Genomic DNA, 17,745 nt, shown 5'->3' on the forward strand with positions numbered 1-17,745 from the left:
CTTTCTGATAGATTCTGGATACTAGTCCTTTGTTGGATGCATAATTTGCAAGTATTTTCTCCCATTCTGTGGGTTTTCTTTGTTATTTATTTTGCTGTGCAGAAGCTTTTTAGTTTAATTAGGTTCCATTTATTTCTTTTTGGTTTCGTTGCATTTGCTTTTAGAATCTTGGTCATGAAGTCTTTGCCTAGGCCGTTGTCCATAAGAGTTTTCCCAGTGTTAATTTCTAGAATTTTAATGGTTTCAGGTCTTAGATTTAAGTCTTTGATCCATCTTGAGCTGATTTTTGTTTGAGGTGAGAGAGATCCAGTTTCATTCTTTTACATGTGACTTGCCAGTTTTCCCACCACCATTTAGTGAATAGGGTGTCCTTTCCCCATCACGTCTTGTATGGTTTGTTGAAGATCATTTGGCTTTATTTCTGGGTTTTCTCTTCTGTTCCATTGGTCCGTGTATACAGTATGTTTCTTAATTTTCGACCATAGTATTTATAAACAAACAATGTTAATGAAAAAACAGGTAGTCAAATTTTGATGAAAATGCGGAAAACACTAGAATAAGTACCCAAGAGATATAAAACGCTACTTATTTAAAGCTCAACTAAGGAACAAAAAGTATAATGAGCATATGAATTATTTTATTAATTTGTCAACAAGAAAGTGATTTCCAAGAAAGGAAAAGGAACTGATTTTACAGTATACCCACAACATATCTGGCTCTGGGTTTATGACATAACTAATTTATTCCTCACTGCAGTTTTATGAGATGGACTCTCATTTCCCACCCACCCAGCCCCACCCCCCCATTTTCAGATGAGGAAACTAAGGTTCAGTGACTTCGAGGACCTTTCCAAAGGCTGCATAATAACTAATGTAGTTGTAAGTTGAACTCATAGCTTTTTTACTTCAAAGCCAATATTAGGTTTTCTCATTCAGCTCTGCAGCGTAAGGCATTTTTATATCATAAGAATGCAAAATTGCTGAATGTTTGTATTAGAGGGTACATTAATATATTGATTTCTGTGCTGCATGTTACCACCTTGCGGTATTTAAATCTGGCAATTTTCACTTGAGTATTCTACATGTATAATGAAGAAGAAGAAGAAATGTTGTGTATTTTAAGTTCACAATTCTTAGCAAATGAAGTAAAGAATTTTTATTAAAGACACTGAATATCCTTTGTATGATACACCTCTGGCAATATTGCTTTTCTACAATTATATATTCCAGTTATAGTAAAGAGATACTAGTAAAAACAAAGAAATCTCTTTTTGCCCCCTAGAATTTTATAAATTGTGTTTGCTTGCCCAATTTAGGAAGCGCTATAGAAATGAAGGGAGTCCCAGCCCTAGACAGTCTCCAAAGCGCCGGCGTGAACATTCTCCGGACAGTGATGCCTACAACAGTGGAGACGATAAAAGTAAGCAAACTCTGTTTTCTGTCTCTCTATATTCATATTCATTTGTAACCATGAAACCATCCTTTCATACTAGTAGGAACTGATGAATTAAGATTTTTAAAAAGTTGTCTTGCTTTGCTGTCTCTAAATATCTCCTTTTGTGACTAAAGTATGTGTTAGAGTACTGTCATTTTCTACTATTTATAGTAAAGCCATATTTTTATTTTGACTAAAATTATTGTCATTTTAAAAGTTTTAAAATGATCTTGATCTCTTGACCTCGTGATCCACCTGCCTTACCCTCCCAAAGTCCTGGGATTATAGGTGTGAGGAGAGATTGGCTTATTATAATTTATATGTACCATGCAGTGGTTATTAACCTGGTGAGAGTGTGATTGCTTTTATCTTTTATATAGATGAAAAACACAGACTCTTGAGCCAAGTTGTACGACCTCAAGAATCTCGTTCTCTTAGTCCTTCACACCTCACAGAAGACAGACAGGGTAGATGGAAAGAGGAGGATCGTAAACCAGAAAGGAAAGAGAGTTCAAGGCGCTATGAAGAACAGGAACTCAAGGAGAAAGTTTCTTCTGTAGATAAACAGAGAGAACAGACAGAAATCCTGGAAAGCTCAAGAATGCGTGCACAGGACATTATGGGACACCACCAGTCCGAAGATCGAGAGACATCTGATCGAGCTCATGATGAAAACAAGAAGAAAGCAAAAATTCAAAAGAAACCAATTAAGAAAAAGAAAGATGATGATATTGGAATAGAGAGGGGTAACATAGAGACAACGTCTGAAGATAGTCAAGTATTTTCACCAAAAAAAGGGCAGAAAAAGAAAAGCATTGAAAAAAAACGTAAAAAATCCAAAGGTGATTCTGATATTTCTGATGAAGAAGCAGCCCAGCAAAGTAAGAAGAAAAGAGGCCCACGGACTCCCCCTATAACAACTAAAGAGGAATTGGTTGAAATGTGCAATGGTAAGAATGGTATTCTAGAGGACTCCCAGAAAAAAGAAGATACAGCATTCAGTGACTGGTCTGATGAGGATGTGCCTGACCGTACAGAGGTGACAGAAGCAGAGCATAGTGCCACCGCCGCTACTCCTGGTAGTACCCCTTCTCCTCTATCTTCTCTTCTTCCTCCTCCACCGCCTGTGGCTACTGCCACTGCTACAACTGCGCCTGCAACTCTTGCTTCCACTACAGCTGCTGCCGCCACCTCTTTCAGCACATCTGCCATCACCATTTCCACCTCTGCCGCCCCCACCAGTAGTACCACCAATAATACTTTTGCCAATGAAGACTCACACAGAAAATGCCACAGAACACGAATGGAAAAAGTAGAGACACCTCATGTGACTATAGAAGACGCACCGCATCGCAAACCTGTGGATCAAAAGAGGAGCAGCAGCCTTGGGAGCAATCGAAGTAACCGTAGTCATACGTCTGGTCGTCTTCGCTCCCCATCCAATGATTCTGCCCATCGAAGTGGAGATGACCAAAGTGGTCGAAAGAGAGTACTGCACAGTGGCTCAAGAGATAGAGAAAAAACAAAAAGCCTGGAAATCACAGGAGAGAGAAAATCTAGGATTGATCAGTTAAAGCGTGGAGAACCCAGTCGAAGTACTTCTTCAGGTAATAAAATTGAATTATGATCTAATCACTGTTTCATAGGTTAGTATATTTTATACGTATTTTAATTCTAAAGTAATGCTAAATTGGTTACTTTACATGTTGCCTTAAATTTTATGGAACTTTTTAAAGAAAAGCTTAGCTGCCCTATCGAAATGTTACCTGTTACCACATTAATACCAACATTATAATAGAAATACATACAATAGTGTTAATCAGTTTAGTATCAGGATTTTAGTAGTATGTCTTGGTGGAAGGGTTTATGTGTTCAAGTCCCTTATCAATGCCTATAATTTTAACCTTCCTGCTATTCTTCATGCAGTCAAGGCTGCCTCTTTTGACCACAGAAAATAAGATAGGGGAGTAGGAAGAGATCAAATAATGGAGTGATTAGTTCTATTAATGCTTAATCATTTTATGTACTTCTTGGAAGATATTTTATGGTTATAGTGGAAATAGACAAGGAAACTTTTTTTTTAATTTATTAGAACTTTGAGAGAGGAATTTTTCTTAAAATGACATATATTTGGATATTTATAGAGAGAAATATATATGTAGAATATAGAAATATATAGAACATATAGAGAATATGGAATGTAGAAAATTACATAGAATATGGAAAAAGGTAAATTATGTTTTAAAGGATCCTGAAATGAAACATTTTGTTTCTATTTTATCGTGTGCTAATAACTCTTTGTATATGGTATATTTATTTTAGATCGCCAGGATTCAAGAAGCCATAGTTCAAGAAGAAGTTCTCCAGAGTCAGATCGACAGGTCCATTCAAGATCTGGGTCATTTGATAGCAGAGACAGGCTTCAAGAGCGAGATCGATATGAACACGATAGAGAACGCGAGAGAGAGAGGAGAGATACGAGGCAGAGAGAATGGGACCGAGATGCTGATAAAGATTGGCCACGCAACAGGGATCGAGATAGATTGCGAGAACGAGAACGAGAGAGAGAAAGAGACAAAAGGAGAGACTTGGATAGGGAAAGAGAGAGACTAATTTCTGATTCTGTTGAAAGGGACAGGGACAGAGACAGAGACAGAACTTTTGAGAGTTCTCAAATAGAGTCTGTGAAACGCTGTGAAGCAAAACTGGAAGGTGAACATGAAAGGGATCTAGAAAGCACCTCCCGAGACTCTGTAGCCTTGGATAAAGAGAGAATGGATAAAGATCTGGGATCTGTGCAGGGATTTGAAGATATAAATAAATCCGAGAGAACTGAGAGTCTGGAAGGTGAGTGCTACCTCTTTTTCGGTGATACTGCTTTCTTTCTTTTCAGATTTCATGGGAAACAACTATTTTCTTTTGAAAGGGCATCCACTAATAGGCAAATTGACTCCATTCTCCATTCTTTTATAGGGGAAGTAGATATCAGAAGGAAAAGGCCTATAAGATAGAGACATATATATATATATATTTTTTTTAATGTGGTCCCCTCAGTAGTACCATTAAGGCAGATTTGGTTCACACAAACCTAAATGAAATAAAAGATTGTTTAGATGCAATGCGTATAGATGTTGAAGAATAACCATCACATCCTTTTCTTAGATGTTAAAAAAATAAGATTACAAAAATTCAAATGACTTCTTAGTTCAGAGAGGGATTCAGATAATTATTAGTGAATCTCTATTTTCTAGGGCAGTTTAGAACAAATATACGAAACAATAACACTACCTGAAACTGTGTTTAATGTCAGATTGACTAGAATCCCACTGGTACTCCCCAGTCTTAGAATAGGAACGCTAAGTCCATATCAACCTTTTGGCCCACTCAGAGCCAGCCCCAGCTGTGTGAAACCTCACTCTCCATGCTTCTGCTCTTTACCCTTCAGTCCCCATTTACTAGACAAGCTGACTCGTGCCTTTCCATTCTCTGCCCTTCTTTGTACCACTCATGCCATTGCCTGATAGACCTTTTTCTTTTATCTCATCTTTCTTACTCAAACTTCAAGTCCCAATTTATACATTATTTTCTCGATGAAGCCTTCTCTGCTCGAGGCACTTACTGTTTCAAATTCATCTCTTCATATTACATTTTCATCTCAATTTTGAGTATAAATAGCATCAAATCATGAAGCATGGTTCTGATGGAGGTACAACCCTGGGATATAATTGAATATAATTGAATTAATCATTATAATAGCTCTCTGTGATTAAAGTCAGTATCCCTCATCTCTAAAATATATAATTTGCTAGTTATGATCACAGACAATATAGCATAGAAATGTATAGCTGAATCACTTGCTATGTGATGTAAAGTTTTTACTCACTTAAAGTAGGAAGATGAGTTGGATCACCTTGAAAAATGAAAAATCCTATTGTGTGCATTTATGTTGAGATGTATGTTTATATGACAAAGTTACTAAAATTGGTTACCTTAGAAGTGACTTAGTGAGGATATGGGGAGATTACTATAGAATTTAATAACATGGAAAATCACTAGAATGACTAGAAATGTCTCATAACTTCTTATATTTTATTTGCTGCAAATTCATACCTATGAAGCATACGGTTACATTTTGAAACTTAGTATTGTAGATTCAGTGAAATGTATGGTTAGCTAGTGATTATAAACGTTAAGTGTATTCTGTAATTTTAGGATTAAGTTCACAACTAACTCAACAAGAGACAAAGTTTAGCATAGGTGGTTGAAAAAAAGTTGGTAAAATAAAAAAATAGAACATACGCTAGTGGTACTCACAAAGTTATTTTTAATTGTATTAAAGCATTCTTCTAAAAATTGTGTTCACCAGTGAAAAAAGATCATTGAGATAGGGAGGAGGAATTGAGATGTAGAGAGAGAATTAATGGCACTTCTTGTATTTTTACCTCACTGCTGTAAAGTTTATATAATGAGCTAAATAATATGAACTAAGATTTAAGCTTCAAGTAAATTTTTAAAATAAGTTTGCAAGTTTTTAAATTACTTTAGATAAATTGTGAAAATTTGAAAATGTAACTTCAAAATCTTTTGAAGTTAGATTTGTCTGAGTTTTAAAGTTTTAAATTATCAAAAATTAACAACACACAATCAACATTAGTATGTTAGTAGTAGCTTTTATTTGTCATAATTGTGATCTTATAACCTGTTCTGATAATTGCTGTCCAGATTGTATTCTTGCTGTTAAAATTTAATTTACCTAATTAAATTTTATTTTTGTTTTCTTTTGATACTGTCAAGTATTTGAATAATTAAGAGATGCAGTTTTCTGATGAAAAAGATATTTTTCGCATTGCTATAATGTGTGTACCCTCTACCTTTTGGTTTGACTTAGTCATCCCCTCCCTTTAACATTGCCTTTGATCTGAAATTAATTTGTCTGTTTAGCAGGAGATGACGAGTCCAAGTTAGATGATACACATTCATTAGGCTCTGGTGCTGGAGAAGGATATGAGCCAATCAGTGATGACGAACTAGATGAAATTCTGGCAGGTGATGCAGAAAAGAGGGAGGACCAACAGGATGAGGAGAAGATGCCAGGTAACTATTTGCAGAGGTGGTTAAACATGAAAATTACCTGTTATATGGTATTAGAGTATTCTTACCTTCTACTCTGTAAAAATTGACCTAAGGCACTTATAATTTTTCCCTTTATATTTTACTTAAGGTTGAAAGGCCAATAAAATGAAAATTATAGCCTATATGCCTGCCCATTTTTAAGTAGGCATTGTCTGTGAATTAGAAAGGCCCTCATTTAAAATAGCAAAATTCTAAAGTTTATTTTCCAGAATTTAAGAATCATATTATATGACTTGGAATCTAAACAAATACTGATTGTCTAGCAATGTTCTTTCTACATGGTAGGCATATGGTACAAAGCTTCACAACTGTGGTGACATAAGCCAACTTTTTAAACAACCTGTCAAAAATTTACAGTAGTTGAAATTATATTTGAACACTATATACCTCTATCAATTTTCTAACTTTGGTAATTATTTTGACTTACAGTACTTTGCGTGTTACCAGAACTCACTCTAATGATTATGCCATGAAGCAACATCCCTTAACATTCCTCTTGAATCATTCCAATTAGCTTCTGATCGTTACTAACAGTGTTTTTAAATCACAGTGAGGATCTTTTCTTTGATTATATAAAATATGAAATTTTTATTTTAATTTGCTCTTATGTTTTGCAATTTTTTCTACTGATGTAGAAGGTATGTATGATTGTTATCTTTGTTTTTTTCTGGTATTAGATATTTCTAAGTAGAACATTATTTCTTCAACTGTTCCTTCTCAGTGGATGGATTATTTGCTCTCAGTGTTAATAATAGTCACTCTCTGACTCTTAAAAGAGATTTCATAATGAAATAGTTGTTTTTAAAAATTAAAATGTATGTGTACACACACTGCAAACACATATACTCCTAGATTTAACCCTTAAAAGGATTCTGGTACCAAGTTTCAAAAGATTAGACCTAATCTGAGTGAAGTCAATAGAGTTCTTTCATTGGGGATCTCCCATAGAGTTAAAATGAGTTATTCGTTTGGGTGGGTTGGGTTACCTGTTTTCTTTTGGTGGGAAGGTTTTTTATTTGTCAGAGTCCTTAGATTCTGAATATTATATGGGAAGGCTTTTATTTTAAGAATAGGACATTTTTGGTTTAAAGTACTTTTCATTTAATGTTTTCTGTGTTTTCCTTGATTTATATAAATTTCTATGTAGATAACAAGACTGCTATTTCTTGGTGTAAAACAAATCTTACTTTTTAACTTTTTACAGATCCCTTAGATGTGATAGATGTGGATTGGTCTGGTCTTATGCCAAAGCATCCAAAAGAACCACGAGAGCCTGGGGCTGCACTCTTAAAATTCACACCTGGAGCTGTTATGCTAAGAGTTGGGATTTCTAAAAAGTTGGCAGGTTCTGAACTCTTTGCCAAAGTCAAAGAAACATGTCAGAGACTTCTAGAAAAACCGAAAGGTAGTTTCCTTTTACTTTAACTATATACTGTCTGTTAACCATTTAAGATGCCATCTAAAGAGAATTGTGATCTGTTCCAATGTAGTGCTTAACACTGTATAGAAACTATTTTTTGAGAAATCATTTATAGTCATTATTTAACCCTCATGGTCAAAGTTTCTCTTTAAAATTTATTTTGAGAAGGAGAGTTATCCCACAGAAAAGTTGGAAAAAGAGTACAATGAACTTTTTATATTAAAATTACTTATTAACAGGCCAGGTGTGGTGTAGCATGTCTGTAGTCACAGTTGCTCAGGGAGGTTGAGGCAGCAGGAATGCTCCGGCCCAGGAAATTGAGGCTGCAGTGAGCCGTGATTGAGCCACCACACTCCAACCTAAGTGACAGAGCAAGACCCTGTCTCAAAAAAATAATAAAATAAAATAAATAACCAATAAGTTATAATATCAAAGTGCTCAGTGGTTTGCCCTTGGCTAAATGAAATAGAGCCAGGAAAAAAGACTACATATTTTTCATGTCTAAAGAAATTGGGTATTTTGGCAGCCCTTTCCCCTAGACACCTACCCAAATGCAGGTGTGTAGGTTGAGTCTTTAACAAAGTGGTTAAGAGCTTGGTCTGTACGGCTGGATGATCTGGGTTTCGGTAGGCGCACCACCTACTAGCTATTACTTAATCTGTGTGTTAGTGTCATCATCTGTAAGTCAGGAATAATCATACCACCAACTTCCTGTGGTCATTAGGAGCAAATCAGTTATTACAGGCAAAACACTTAGAACAGTTCCTGGCATATAGTAATACCCAATAAATATTAACTGCTACTTTGAAAATATCATACTGATTTTTGACCTTACTGCAACAATTTTCAGTTATTCCAGATTATCTAGCTTATGGATTCTGGTGGTGGGGGTTGTTTGGTTTTGGTTTTCGCTGTCTCTGTCTCATCTAGTACCTACTTTAGTTTATTTTGCTACTTACTAATAGTTTATTAATGGGGAGGGACGAGTAGATGGTAAAAAGAAGGAAAAAGGGTAAAAGGTAAAAGCAACAACATTAACAATTTTATGTCATGTCCCTGAGCGTGAAAGTTTAGTTAGTATTAAATTTTATCGAAAAAAATTGTGTTACGAGTTTTATGAATTCATGCCCTTCCTTTCATCTATGAGCAAAAGCGGTAAATGTTTTTATTTTAATATAGCCCAGTAAACCTAGAGTGTACATGTACAAAAGACATAAAAATTATAATTGTGAACGTGTATTAACCAAAAAATGACCCAAGACTTAGTTCTTGCCCTACTCTGTTTGTCTTGTTTGGTTGGTTCTGTGACCTTAAGCAAGTAACTCCTGTGAGCCTCAATTTAATTTGTAAAGTGATGGAATAAAACCCCTAAAATCTTACCCACCTCTAAAGATATTTGTTTCTGTGACTTTTGCTAGTGGCATTTCAAGTTAAAATCTGGTTTGATTTTGCTACCCATGAAATACAGTTCGGCCCTTGCTTAATGATGACTTAACCTAAATAATGAAAATATACACTGTAAAGGGTGGGGTGATGTGACTAGACAATCAGACCTCTTCTATTTTTGGCTGCTATGGTGGTTATATTAGAGAACTGAATCTTGATTAAAGATTTGTCTTGTTTGCTGCCGTATCCAGGGTCTAATTATCTATCTATATTTTCTGCTATTGCCCAGAAAAGTGCCTGACATACATAGTGGGTATTCAGTAAATATTTATGAAATAACTGATAATGATTTTTCTATTCCATTTGGTCTATTCAAGTGTACCAACATGAAAGAAAACATAATCATACTTCACTTATAATTTTTAAAAGAAACAACTAAAGCTTAAAGCAGAAAACTTACAAGTGTTCTGAAATTGAAATTGCTTTTGTCTAAGTTTTCTAATTGCATTAAGATTAAGTTCTTTTTTTAATTTTTAATTTTTATGGGTACGTAGTAGGTGTATATCTTTGTGGGGTACATGAGATACTTTGATACAGACATGCAATGTGTTAATAATCATGTCATGTGAAAAATTGAGTATTTGTTCCGTCAAGCATTTATCCTTTGTGTTACAAATAATCCAGTTACTCTTTTAGTTATTTTTAAATGTACAATTAAATTGCTATTGACAATAACAGTTTTTACAACAGGGTGTTATAGTCACCCTGTTGTATTATCAAATACTAAGTCTTATTCATTCTTTTTTTTTTTTTTTTGACCCATTAACCATCCCCCCAACTTCCCACCCCTACTACCCTTCCCAGCCTCTATTAACCTTCTACTCTCTGTTGGTTAAGTTCTTTTGAGCTAAACTGTTAAGAATGCATTTAGTCTATTTCTTGAGTAATTTGGTGCTGCTGAGTTCACAACTATGAAGAGACTAGAAATTTAGCCATATTATATACTCCCTGAGGAGGTTTGCCGGTGTGTGTTTTGTAATCTACTATTTTGAAAGCCAAAAATAAGGATCCCAATAAACAGAAATGTGTGCTAATGAACAATTTTCAAGGAAGGGTGTAGGCTCAGTGCATTTCTTTTATATTATATCTGTAGTGGAATGGTAGTTAATGTTTTCATTTTTGTTTTTAGTCATGTGCATATATGACTATATCATTGGTTGGTACAAACATTGGTATATCTGAATCATCTGAAAAACTGCCCCTTTTTTTCCTTAAGGTATTCTAGTCCAACTATGGTGATTCTCATTCTGCAAATCTGGTGGTAGAGCCTAGGGAATGTTTTTAAAACAGCTCCTCAGCTGATCCTGATAGACTCCAGTGTTTGAGAACTAGTTTCGAGCTTTTCTATGTATTTACACCTTTCTTATGTTACATACCTGTTGACTGGGTGTATTACATAAGACTGGTTTCTTGTTAATTATCGAATCTCAATACTTACACTTTGCAGCCCAGAAAATTGAAATCAGCTATGTAGTGCAGCTCCATTTTGTTCTCAGTAAAATGTGTCTTTTGTTTTTACCCAAATGTCTACTGCTTTTCTTTGTGGGTTCTAAAAGTAACCTGCTTGATCGTGTTGTATGAATAGAGGCAATACCTGCTGTCTTTCGTACTCTTGGCCGACTCTTATTTATTTGGATTACTGACTGGTCCTGTTCTGTTATTTTGATTTCCTTTGTGTCTATTTTTAACCCAACTTCTTTATATTTTATTGTATCTTTCCTCCTTCTGGGTTTTTTTTTTTTTTTTTTGTATGTTCAGTGTTTTCTCCCCTACCTTGCATGTTGTGACTTAAAACTAAGTGATTTTAATTTAATATATTGTCCTAGGTTTTTATGGTAACCAAATCTAGGACAAAATTTGCAGGTTGTCTGACTAACACTTAATCACTTTCTTAACTATTTTTTTTAGAGGTCACAGACTTGAATATTGTTATAACATTTGAATCTTGATAGTAGTTGATGGTAAGCAGTATACTGAATTAGAGTTCAATGATTCTTAACTTGAGCATTTCTTTAAAACATCCTTTAAAAACATTCTTTAAATAAATTCCCTGGTGCTGGGGGCAGTGATTCATGCCTGTAATCCCAGCACTTTGGGAGGCTAAGGCAGGCAGATCACTTGAGGTCAGGAGTTCAAGACCAGCCTGGCCAACATGGTAAAACCCCATCTCACTAAAAATACAAAAAAAAAAAATTAGCCAGGTGTGGTGGTGTATGCCTGTAATCCCAGCTACTCGGGAAGCTGAGGCAGGAGAATCGCTTGAACCTAGGAGGCGGAGGTTTCAGTGAGCCGAGATTGTGCCATTGCACTCTAACCTGGGCAACAGAGAGATACTTTGTCTCAAAAAATAAATAAATAAATAAACTTTTAAAAATTAAAAAAAAATTCCCTGGGCTCTACCTCAAGATCTACATACAGTCTGCTTTTCTTATATTTTAAGTAAATTTAAAGTGGCTATCAGAATATTTATTCTTGTTTGAGACTACCAACATAACTACATATTGAAGGTGCTTCACAGAGAATATATTGCCTTTAATATGAAATAATTTTCACCAATGTTGCTAACTTTAATAAAGTATAGAATTTGTAGAAGATTCAGTTAAGTAGTGGGTAACCCTTTTCTATTTTAGTAAAACTTAATGCATGTTTATTTTTTTTTTGAAAGACACAGACAATCTCTTTGAACATGAATTGGGGGCTCTCAATATGGCCGCATTACTACGAAAAGAAGAAAGAGCAAGTCTTCTTAGTAATCTTGGGCCATGTTGTAAGGCGTTATGCTTCAGACGGGATTCTGCAATTCGAAAGCAGCTTGTTAAAAATGAGAAGGTACTGTTATTTCCTTGGAAAAAATACAAAGTGAATAGTGTGAATTTTTCATTTGGTTGTTTTATTTTTCATTTGGTTGTTTTAAATTGAGATTGCAATCCTACGTTTTTATCAGTTTGGTTTCCTGATCTTTTACACATGTAAAAGGAAGCATGCCATTAAAAAGTATAATAGGCTTTGTTTTACTTCAATAGTATTAATGAATATTTGTTTTAATAAAGAAAGTTTAAGATATTCTATTTCTGTTAAATGTTTTTTGTGAAAAGTTTTCAACAAGCAAACATATTACAAAAATTTATTTAAATTGAAACTCAAGGAAAAAAATTTCTTAGAGTGGTGAGGATATTTATGAGAATGTACAAAGTTGGAAGAAAGGGAAGTAAAGTGACCCTATATAAGCATTTGCGAGGAATAAAGAGATTGCAAAGTAAAAGAAATAGAAATTAGATTTGGAAGAGATCTGTTAATGAAATCTGGTAAACCCAAGATGAAAACATTTTAGACTCTTTGAAGTTAAGAAACTGGGATTTTGGGCCAGGCGCGGTGACTCACGCCTGTAATCCCAGCACTTTGGGAGGCCAAGGCAGGCAGATCACGAGATCAGGAGATTGAGACCATCGTGGCTAACACGGTGAAACCCTGTCTCCACTAAAAATACAAAAAATTAGCCGGGTGTGGTGGCCAGCGCCTGTAGTCACAGCTACTTGGGAGGCTGAGGCAGGAGAATGGCGTGAACCCGGGAGGTGGAGCTTGCAGTGAACCGAGATCGCGCCACTGCACTCCAGCCTGGCAACAGAGCGAGACTCCGTCTCAAAAAAAAAAAAAACAAAAGAAACTGGGATTTGTATTTGGGGTGGTGAATGAGTGGGCACAGGTGGTACAGACTGAGTATCCCTAATCTGAAACTTTCTGAGGATCAACATGACCCTCAAAGGAAATGCTCTTTGGAGCATTTCAGATTTTGGATTCTTAGATGGGGATGCTCAACTGGGTACATAAATGTAATACAAATATTCCAGAATTCAAAAAAATTTCAAAATCTGAAACATTTCTGGTCCAAAGCATTTAAGTTGAGGAATACTCAACCTGGATGACAAAAAGAGAGTTGGTGTGATTCTTTGCTTAGAAAGTTTAGAGTAATGATAAAATGGTTAACTTCACTAGCTTTTTACGTAGGGGCAGTTAGGAAAACAGAATTATCTTTGACTACGTAACATTCCTAACAAGAAGTTTCATTAAAGAAAAATACTCAGATTTAGGGCAATGGGTAGGCGGGATTCAATTTGTAAAAGACAGAAGAATGAGTTTATCGCCAAAGATTAAAATGGAAACAAATATGAGGAATAGGCAATTTTTAAAACACGTCTTGACTATATAATCAAGTTTTCCTCACTTAAAGGTCTGGTTCAAGATTACTTTGACAGAATCACAGTCATTCTCCTTTGCCCCCCTGATTTCAGTATGCACTTTTCTTTGTTTTGTATTTTGTAACATTCCCTGGTCCCTTCTCTGTGACAATAACTTTCCAAAAAATGCTAATGTAACTTTAAGTCACAATAATATAGATACACATTTTAGTATAAGGGAGGTAGTAGTTCTTCAGCATACTGCATGATTAGCTGTCTTCTAAAGGATTTATTCAGTTCTCGAGCTCACTTTTTATGGGACATTGAAAGATTGGTAAGGAGTATAGAATAGAATGTTGGGCTTACAGAAGGAAAAACTATGTGAGGAAGGAACTCATGGCACTTATCTTCGTAGAACCGAAGGATTGTCAAGTAGAGGTAAGATTGAATTACAGTGTAGCACCATAGAAGAGTTTTCATTTCATCACATGGAAGAAATAGTGCCATTCAACAACAGAATGTGCAGTGTGTTTTTTGTTTGTTTTGTCACTGGAAATGATGAAGTAAAAACTAGTTACCTGTCAGAAATTGTTGAGAGGATTCCTCCTTTAAGCAAGAGGTTAAACTGGGTGCCCTCTAAAAGTTTCTTTTCAAAGATTTATTGAGCCCAAACCCATTTTCTAATTTTGCTTTGAAATCCAATAAAGCTGATTTAATTTAATATCCAAAATGAAATATTCTTATAACTTTGATATCTTGGGTAGAGGTTAATCTTTCCTATTGTCAACTAATTATGTACATCTTTTTTAAAGTTTGTTTTTGTTTTCTTCAAATAGGGAACCATAAAACAAGCTTACACGAATGCCCCAATGGTAGACAATGAATTACTTCGATTGAGTCTTCGGTTATTTAAGCGGAAGACTACTTGCCATGCCCCAGGACATGAAAAGACTGAAGATAATAAACTTTCACAGTCCAGTATCCAACAGGAACTGTGTGTGTCTTAAGACCGAAGTTCAGTATGGTATTTTTGGTACTGTCTTCTTTCAGCAGTGCATATTCTTTTGCAAAGTTCTTTGGTTTGACAAGCATTAGTGACAAAGGCAGAAAAGATTTATCAGCCGTGCTAAAAGAGCAAAGAATTTTGATCTTTAGAGACACTCGTTTTGGCTAACTTAAGATTTTATGTCAATTTTTACATAGTCCTTGATACTCATGCAAAATAATGTGAAAACATCTAGATTCAGTAGTTTATGCTGCGCCTTTTGTTAAAACTGAAGATTTTGGGAAATGGTTGTCACTGCTCTTCCAGCCTATGAATATTTTTGTGAAATGGAACCATGGATTGATGTCTGGATCATCCATACAGAACCAACAATTGTATTCAAAAACAGTATGTTCATCAAAGTAATTGCTCACATTGTGCAGTACTATGTTGTACAGACCATGTGAAAGGGAATACTGGTCTAGCTAACATGGTAGGTTTGTAGGCGAATCTCTAGCAGAAGGAAGCCAAAATATTTTTTTCCTTTTGAAAGTTTTTTAAAAATTATTTCATGGGTCTTTTTTTTAATTAATACATGTGCATTGTTACAATGTGTGTTGGATGTCTTTTGACTCTAAATGCTTTTTTTGTTATCAGAGATTGTGTACTATTTTTATTTTTAATAAATGTAACCGCTTTCCTTGTTTTAGATTTACTTTGCTCTTCATTAATCTTATTCTTGATGTTCTAAAACATTAGTTATCAACATTACATGTTTCATGCTTCAGATATTTTACTGCTTGTGTCCTTATTGTTGGATAGCTTTAAACAGAGTTGATGTACTGCAAATGTAGCTTGTTGATACTTAAGGCATCTTCTTGGAATGTGGCTTTTGAAGAAAAAAATTACTCAAAGCAAACCAAGAGTTAACAAACCTAACATAACCTGAGGTTTAATATTCTACTGTCATATTTTTTAGAGCTATAACTTTTGATTATATTAAACTGCCTCCAGCTGTACTACGTAAAACAGATTTACTTTTCAAAATTACAGTATACCTGCTTTGTTCTGTATGTATATGTTTAACTCATGAAGTGGACTCTTAGAAGGATTTGAAATGGACTCTGGCCACAGAATTTGTGAGCAGACAGTAGCAGTGATAATAATAAAACAAGGCAATCAAAATTTAATTTTATCATGCCCTCTCACAGGGTTTTGTTATAATTGTAAGCCTATATTACTTGTGTTAGTAGTTTTGTCTCTATAGGTAACATAATGATGGTGGTGCAAAGTTTCTGTTCCAGAAACGTATGTTGTAAAGTTAATTTATACAAGATAGCCGCCAAAGGAAATGGTCTTACTTGCAAATGACTTTGAAAGCATGTATAATTGCACACAGAACAGGAGAAAACTTTAATCAGAATTTCCTTGTGTCCTTTTCCTTTACTAAGTGTTTTGAATTAAAAAAAAAAAAGTATGACCTCAGAGAATGAATACTATTTAGGAAGCCACTTCCTGATTTTAGTGGATAGTACTGTTCTCTGTAGCACAAAGATTTAAAGTCCTAGAATTTCTAATCCTAGTTCTCAGAATTGTAGAATATGACAAAAATAATGGTTTCCCCATTTGTCCACTGACTTCAGGGATATTTCACAAGTTATTTATTTATAGAATGAAAACTATGTAGTTAAATCTGTCATTCAGTTAAACATGTTGTCTTTCAGTTTGAAATCTTTTTGTTATATTGCAAAAGAAAATTTAGAACTATTCCTTTGTTCACTCAGTCACAGCATTCAGAGCTTTGTTTCCAGTGGAAATGTACTGTTCAGTCTCATTTTCTTTTAATTCAACCATTCTCAGTATTAGTAACATATACCTATAAAATTTTTATAAAGCAAAATTTTTAATTGAATTTCTCATAAAAGTTCTTGGGCCATAATTAAAGTCTCAGTTAAACTAGTATTCCCGAAAAACAATCTCCCAGTCTATAAATTGTTCGCTAGTACAGTTAAAAGGTCATCTATCTCATAACTGATGACTCAAGTCGGTCCAGTTGCCATAATTGCACAATTGGATTCCAGCTGCTGGTAATAAGGAATTGTCTAGATAGATAAAGGGCAAGAGTATGTCTGCAATCCAAAATAAATGAGAGTTAACACATAATTAGCTGTTTGATTTTTTTGGCAGCTATCCTCACGATTTAGTAAAGGGTCTACTAACAATACCCAACTTTATTTAACAAAGTTTTGTAAGCATACCTAAGTAGTAACTTGATATGCTGAAAAATCTGACCTGTCACTTCACTTCACTCTGACCAGTAATTGCAGATTGTCTTCACCATCCTAACCCATGACTACATTAGGAGTTTAGGACTTACTAACTTGAAAATCTGTGACATTGGTAGAGTATACCATTTTACTCCTCACTGTCCAATTGTGTAAAGATTAAGATACATACTATTGTTGATGATGCTTTTACACCTCAACTTGCTGTTTTAAAAGATTATATGAACCCCTCCCACTTTTAAGGATATTCCCTTTTACTGATTTTCCCAGCTAAAATTATATAGCCATCTTTCTAAATATTGTATTTAAATCTGATCTAGAACTTGCCTTATTTTATCATTTTTCTTTAATAATCTCCAATAAACTTTGTTTATTCATTAATTTTGTTGATTCTTTCCATTTGAGTATTTTGAATGACACTTTGGAGAATCCAAGTTTAAATGGTGAAATATTTTTATTAAATAACTTGCTACATGCATCTGTAAACATAATTTCTCAACTTTATTGAGCTGTTTCTTTCAGATTTTTTCTTTTCTAAATTATTTTTATAGAGATGGGGTCTCGCCTAGGCTGGTCTCAAATGGCCTCAAAGCCATCCTTCCTCCTTGGCCTCCCAAAGTTCTGGGATTACAGGCATGAGCCACCATGCCCAGCCCTTCTTTTTTTTTTTCAGAGGCAGGGTCTTTCTCTGACCCCCAGGCTGGAGTGCAGTGGTGGGATCATAACTCACTGCAGCCTCCAACTGCAGGGCTCAAGGGATCCTCCCACCTCAGCCTCCCGAGTAGCTGGTACTACAGGTGTGCATCATCATAACTGGCTAATTTTAAAAAAAAGAAAATTTAAAAACAAACAAAAAAACACTTTGGT

The 17,745-nt window shown here is 34.9% G+C and overlaps 2 protein-coding genes across 3 annotated transcripts in view; both read left to right on the forward strand.

Moving 5' to 3' along the window:
• ZC3H13 (zinc finger CCCH-type containing 13) overlaps window positions 1–9,616 on the forward strand; it is a 92,502-nt gene extending 82,886 nt beyond the window's left edge. Inside the window, exons 13-17 of one of the 2 annotated variants that reach the window (XM_011939943.1) lie at window positions 1,316–1,419; window positions 1,815–3,041; window positions 3,757–4,281; window positions 6,376–6,528; window positions 7,772–9,616. In XM_011939943.1, the coding sequence (XP_011795333.1) occupies window positions 1,316–1,419; window positions 1,815–3,041; window positions 3,757–4,281; window positions 6,376–6,528; window positions 7,772–7,992 (2,230 nt within the window). In that variant the 3' untranslated portion in view covers window positions 7,993–9,616. The remainder of the gene's footprint in view (window positions 1–1,315; window positions 1,420–1,814; window positions 3,042–3,756; window positions 4,282–6,375; window positions 6,529–7,771) is intronic. The other variant, XM_011939935.1, reaches the window with a different exon arrangement.
• A 2,233-nt stretch (window positions 9,617–11,849) lies between these two features.
• On the forward strand, window positions 11,850–17,259 carry LOC105510244 (zinc finger CCCH domain-containing protein 13-like). The gene is made up of 2 exons (XM_011939926.1): window positions 11,850–12,262; window positions 14,445–17,259. Exons 1-2 carry the CDS (start codon window positions 12,077–12,079, stop codon window positions 14,613–14,615), a joined length of 357 nt encoding a protein of 118 aa, XP_011795316.1. The 5' UTR covers window positions 11,850–12,076; the 3' UTR covers window positions 14,616–17,259.
• The last annotated feature ends 486 nt before the right edge of the window (window positions 17,260–17,745 follow it).

The sequence above is a fragment of the Colobus angolensis genome, unplaced genomic scaffold (genome assembly GCF_000951035.1).
Source record: "Colobus angolensis palliatus isolate OR3802 unplaced genomic scaffold, Cang.pa_1.0 Scaffold101, whole genome shotgun sequence".
Lineage (NCBI taxonomy): Eukaryota > Metazoa > Chordata > Mammalia > Primates > Cercopithecidae > Colobus > Colobus angolensis.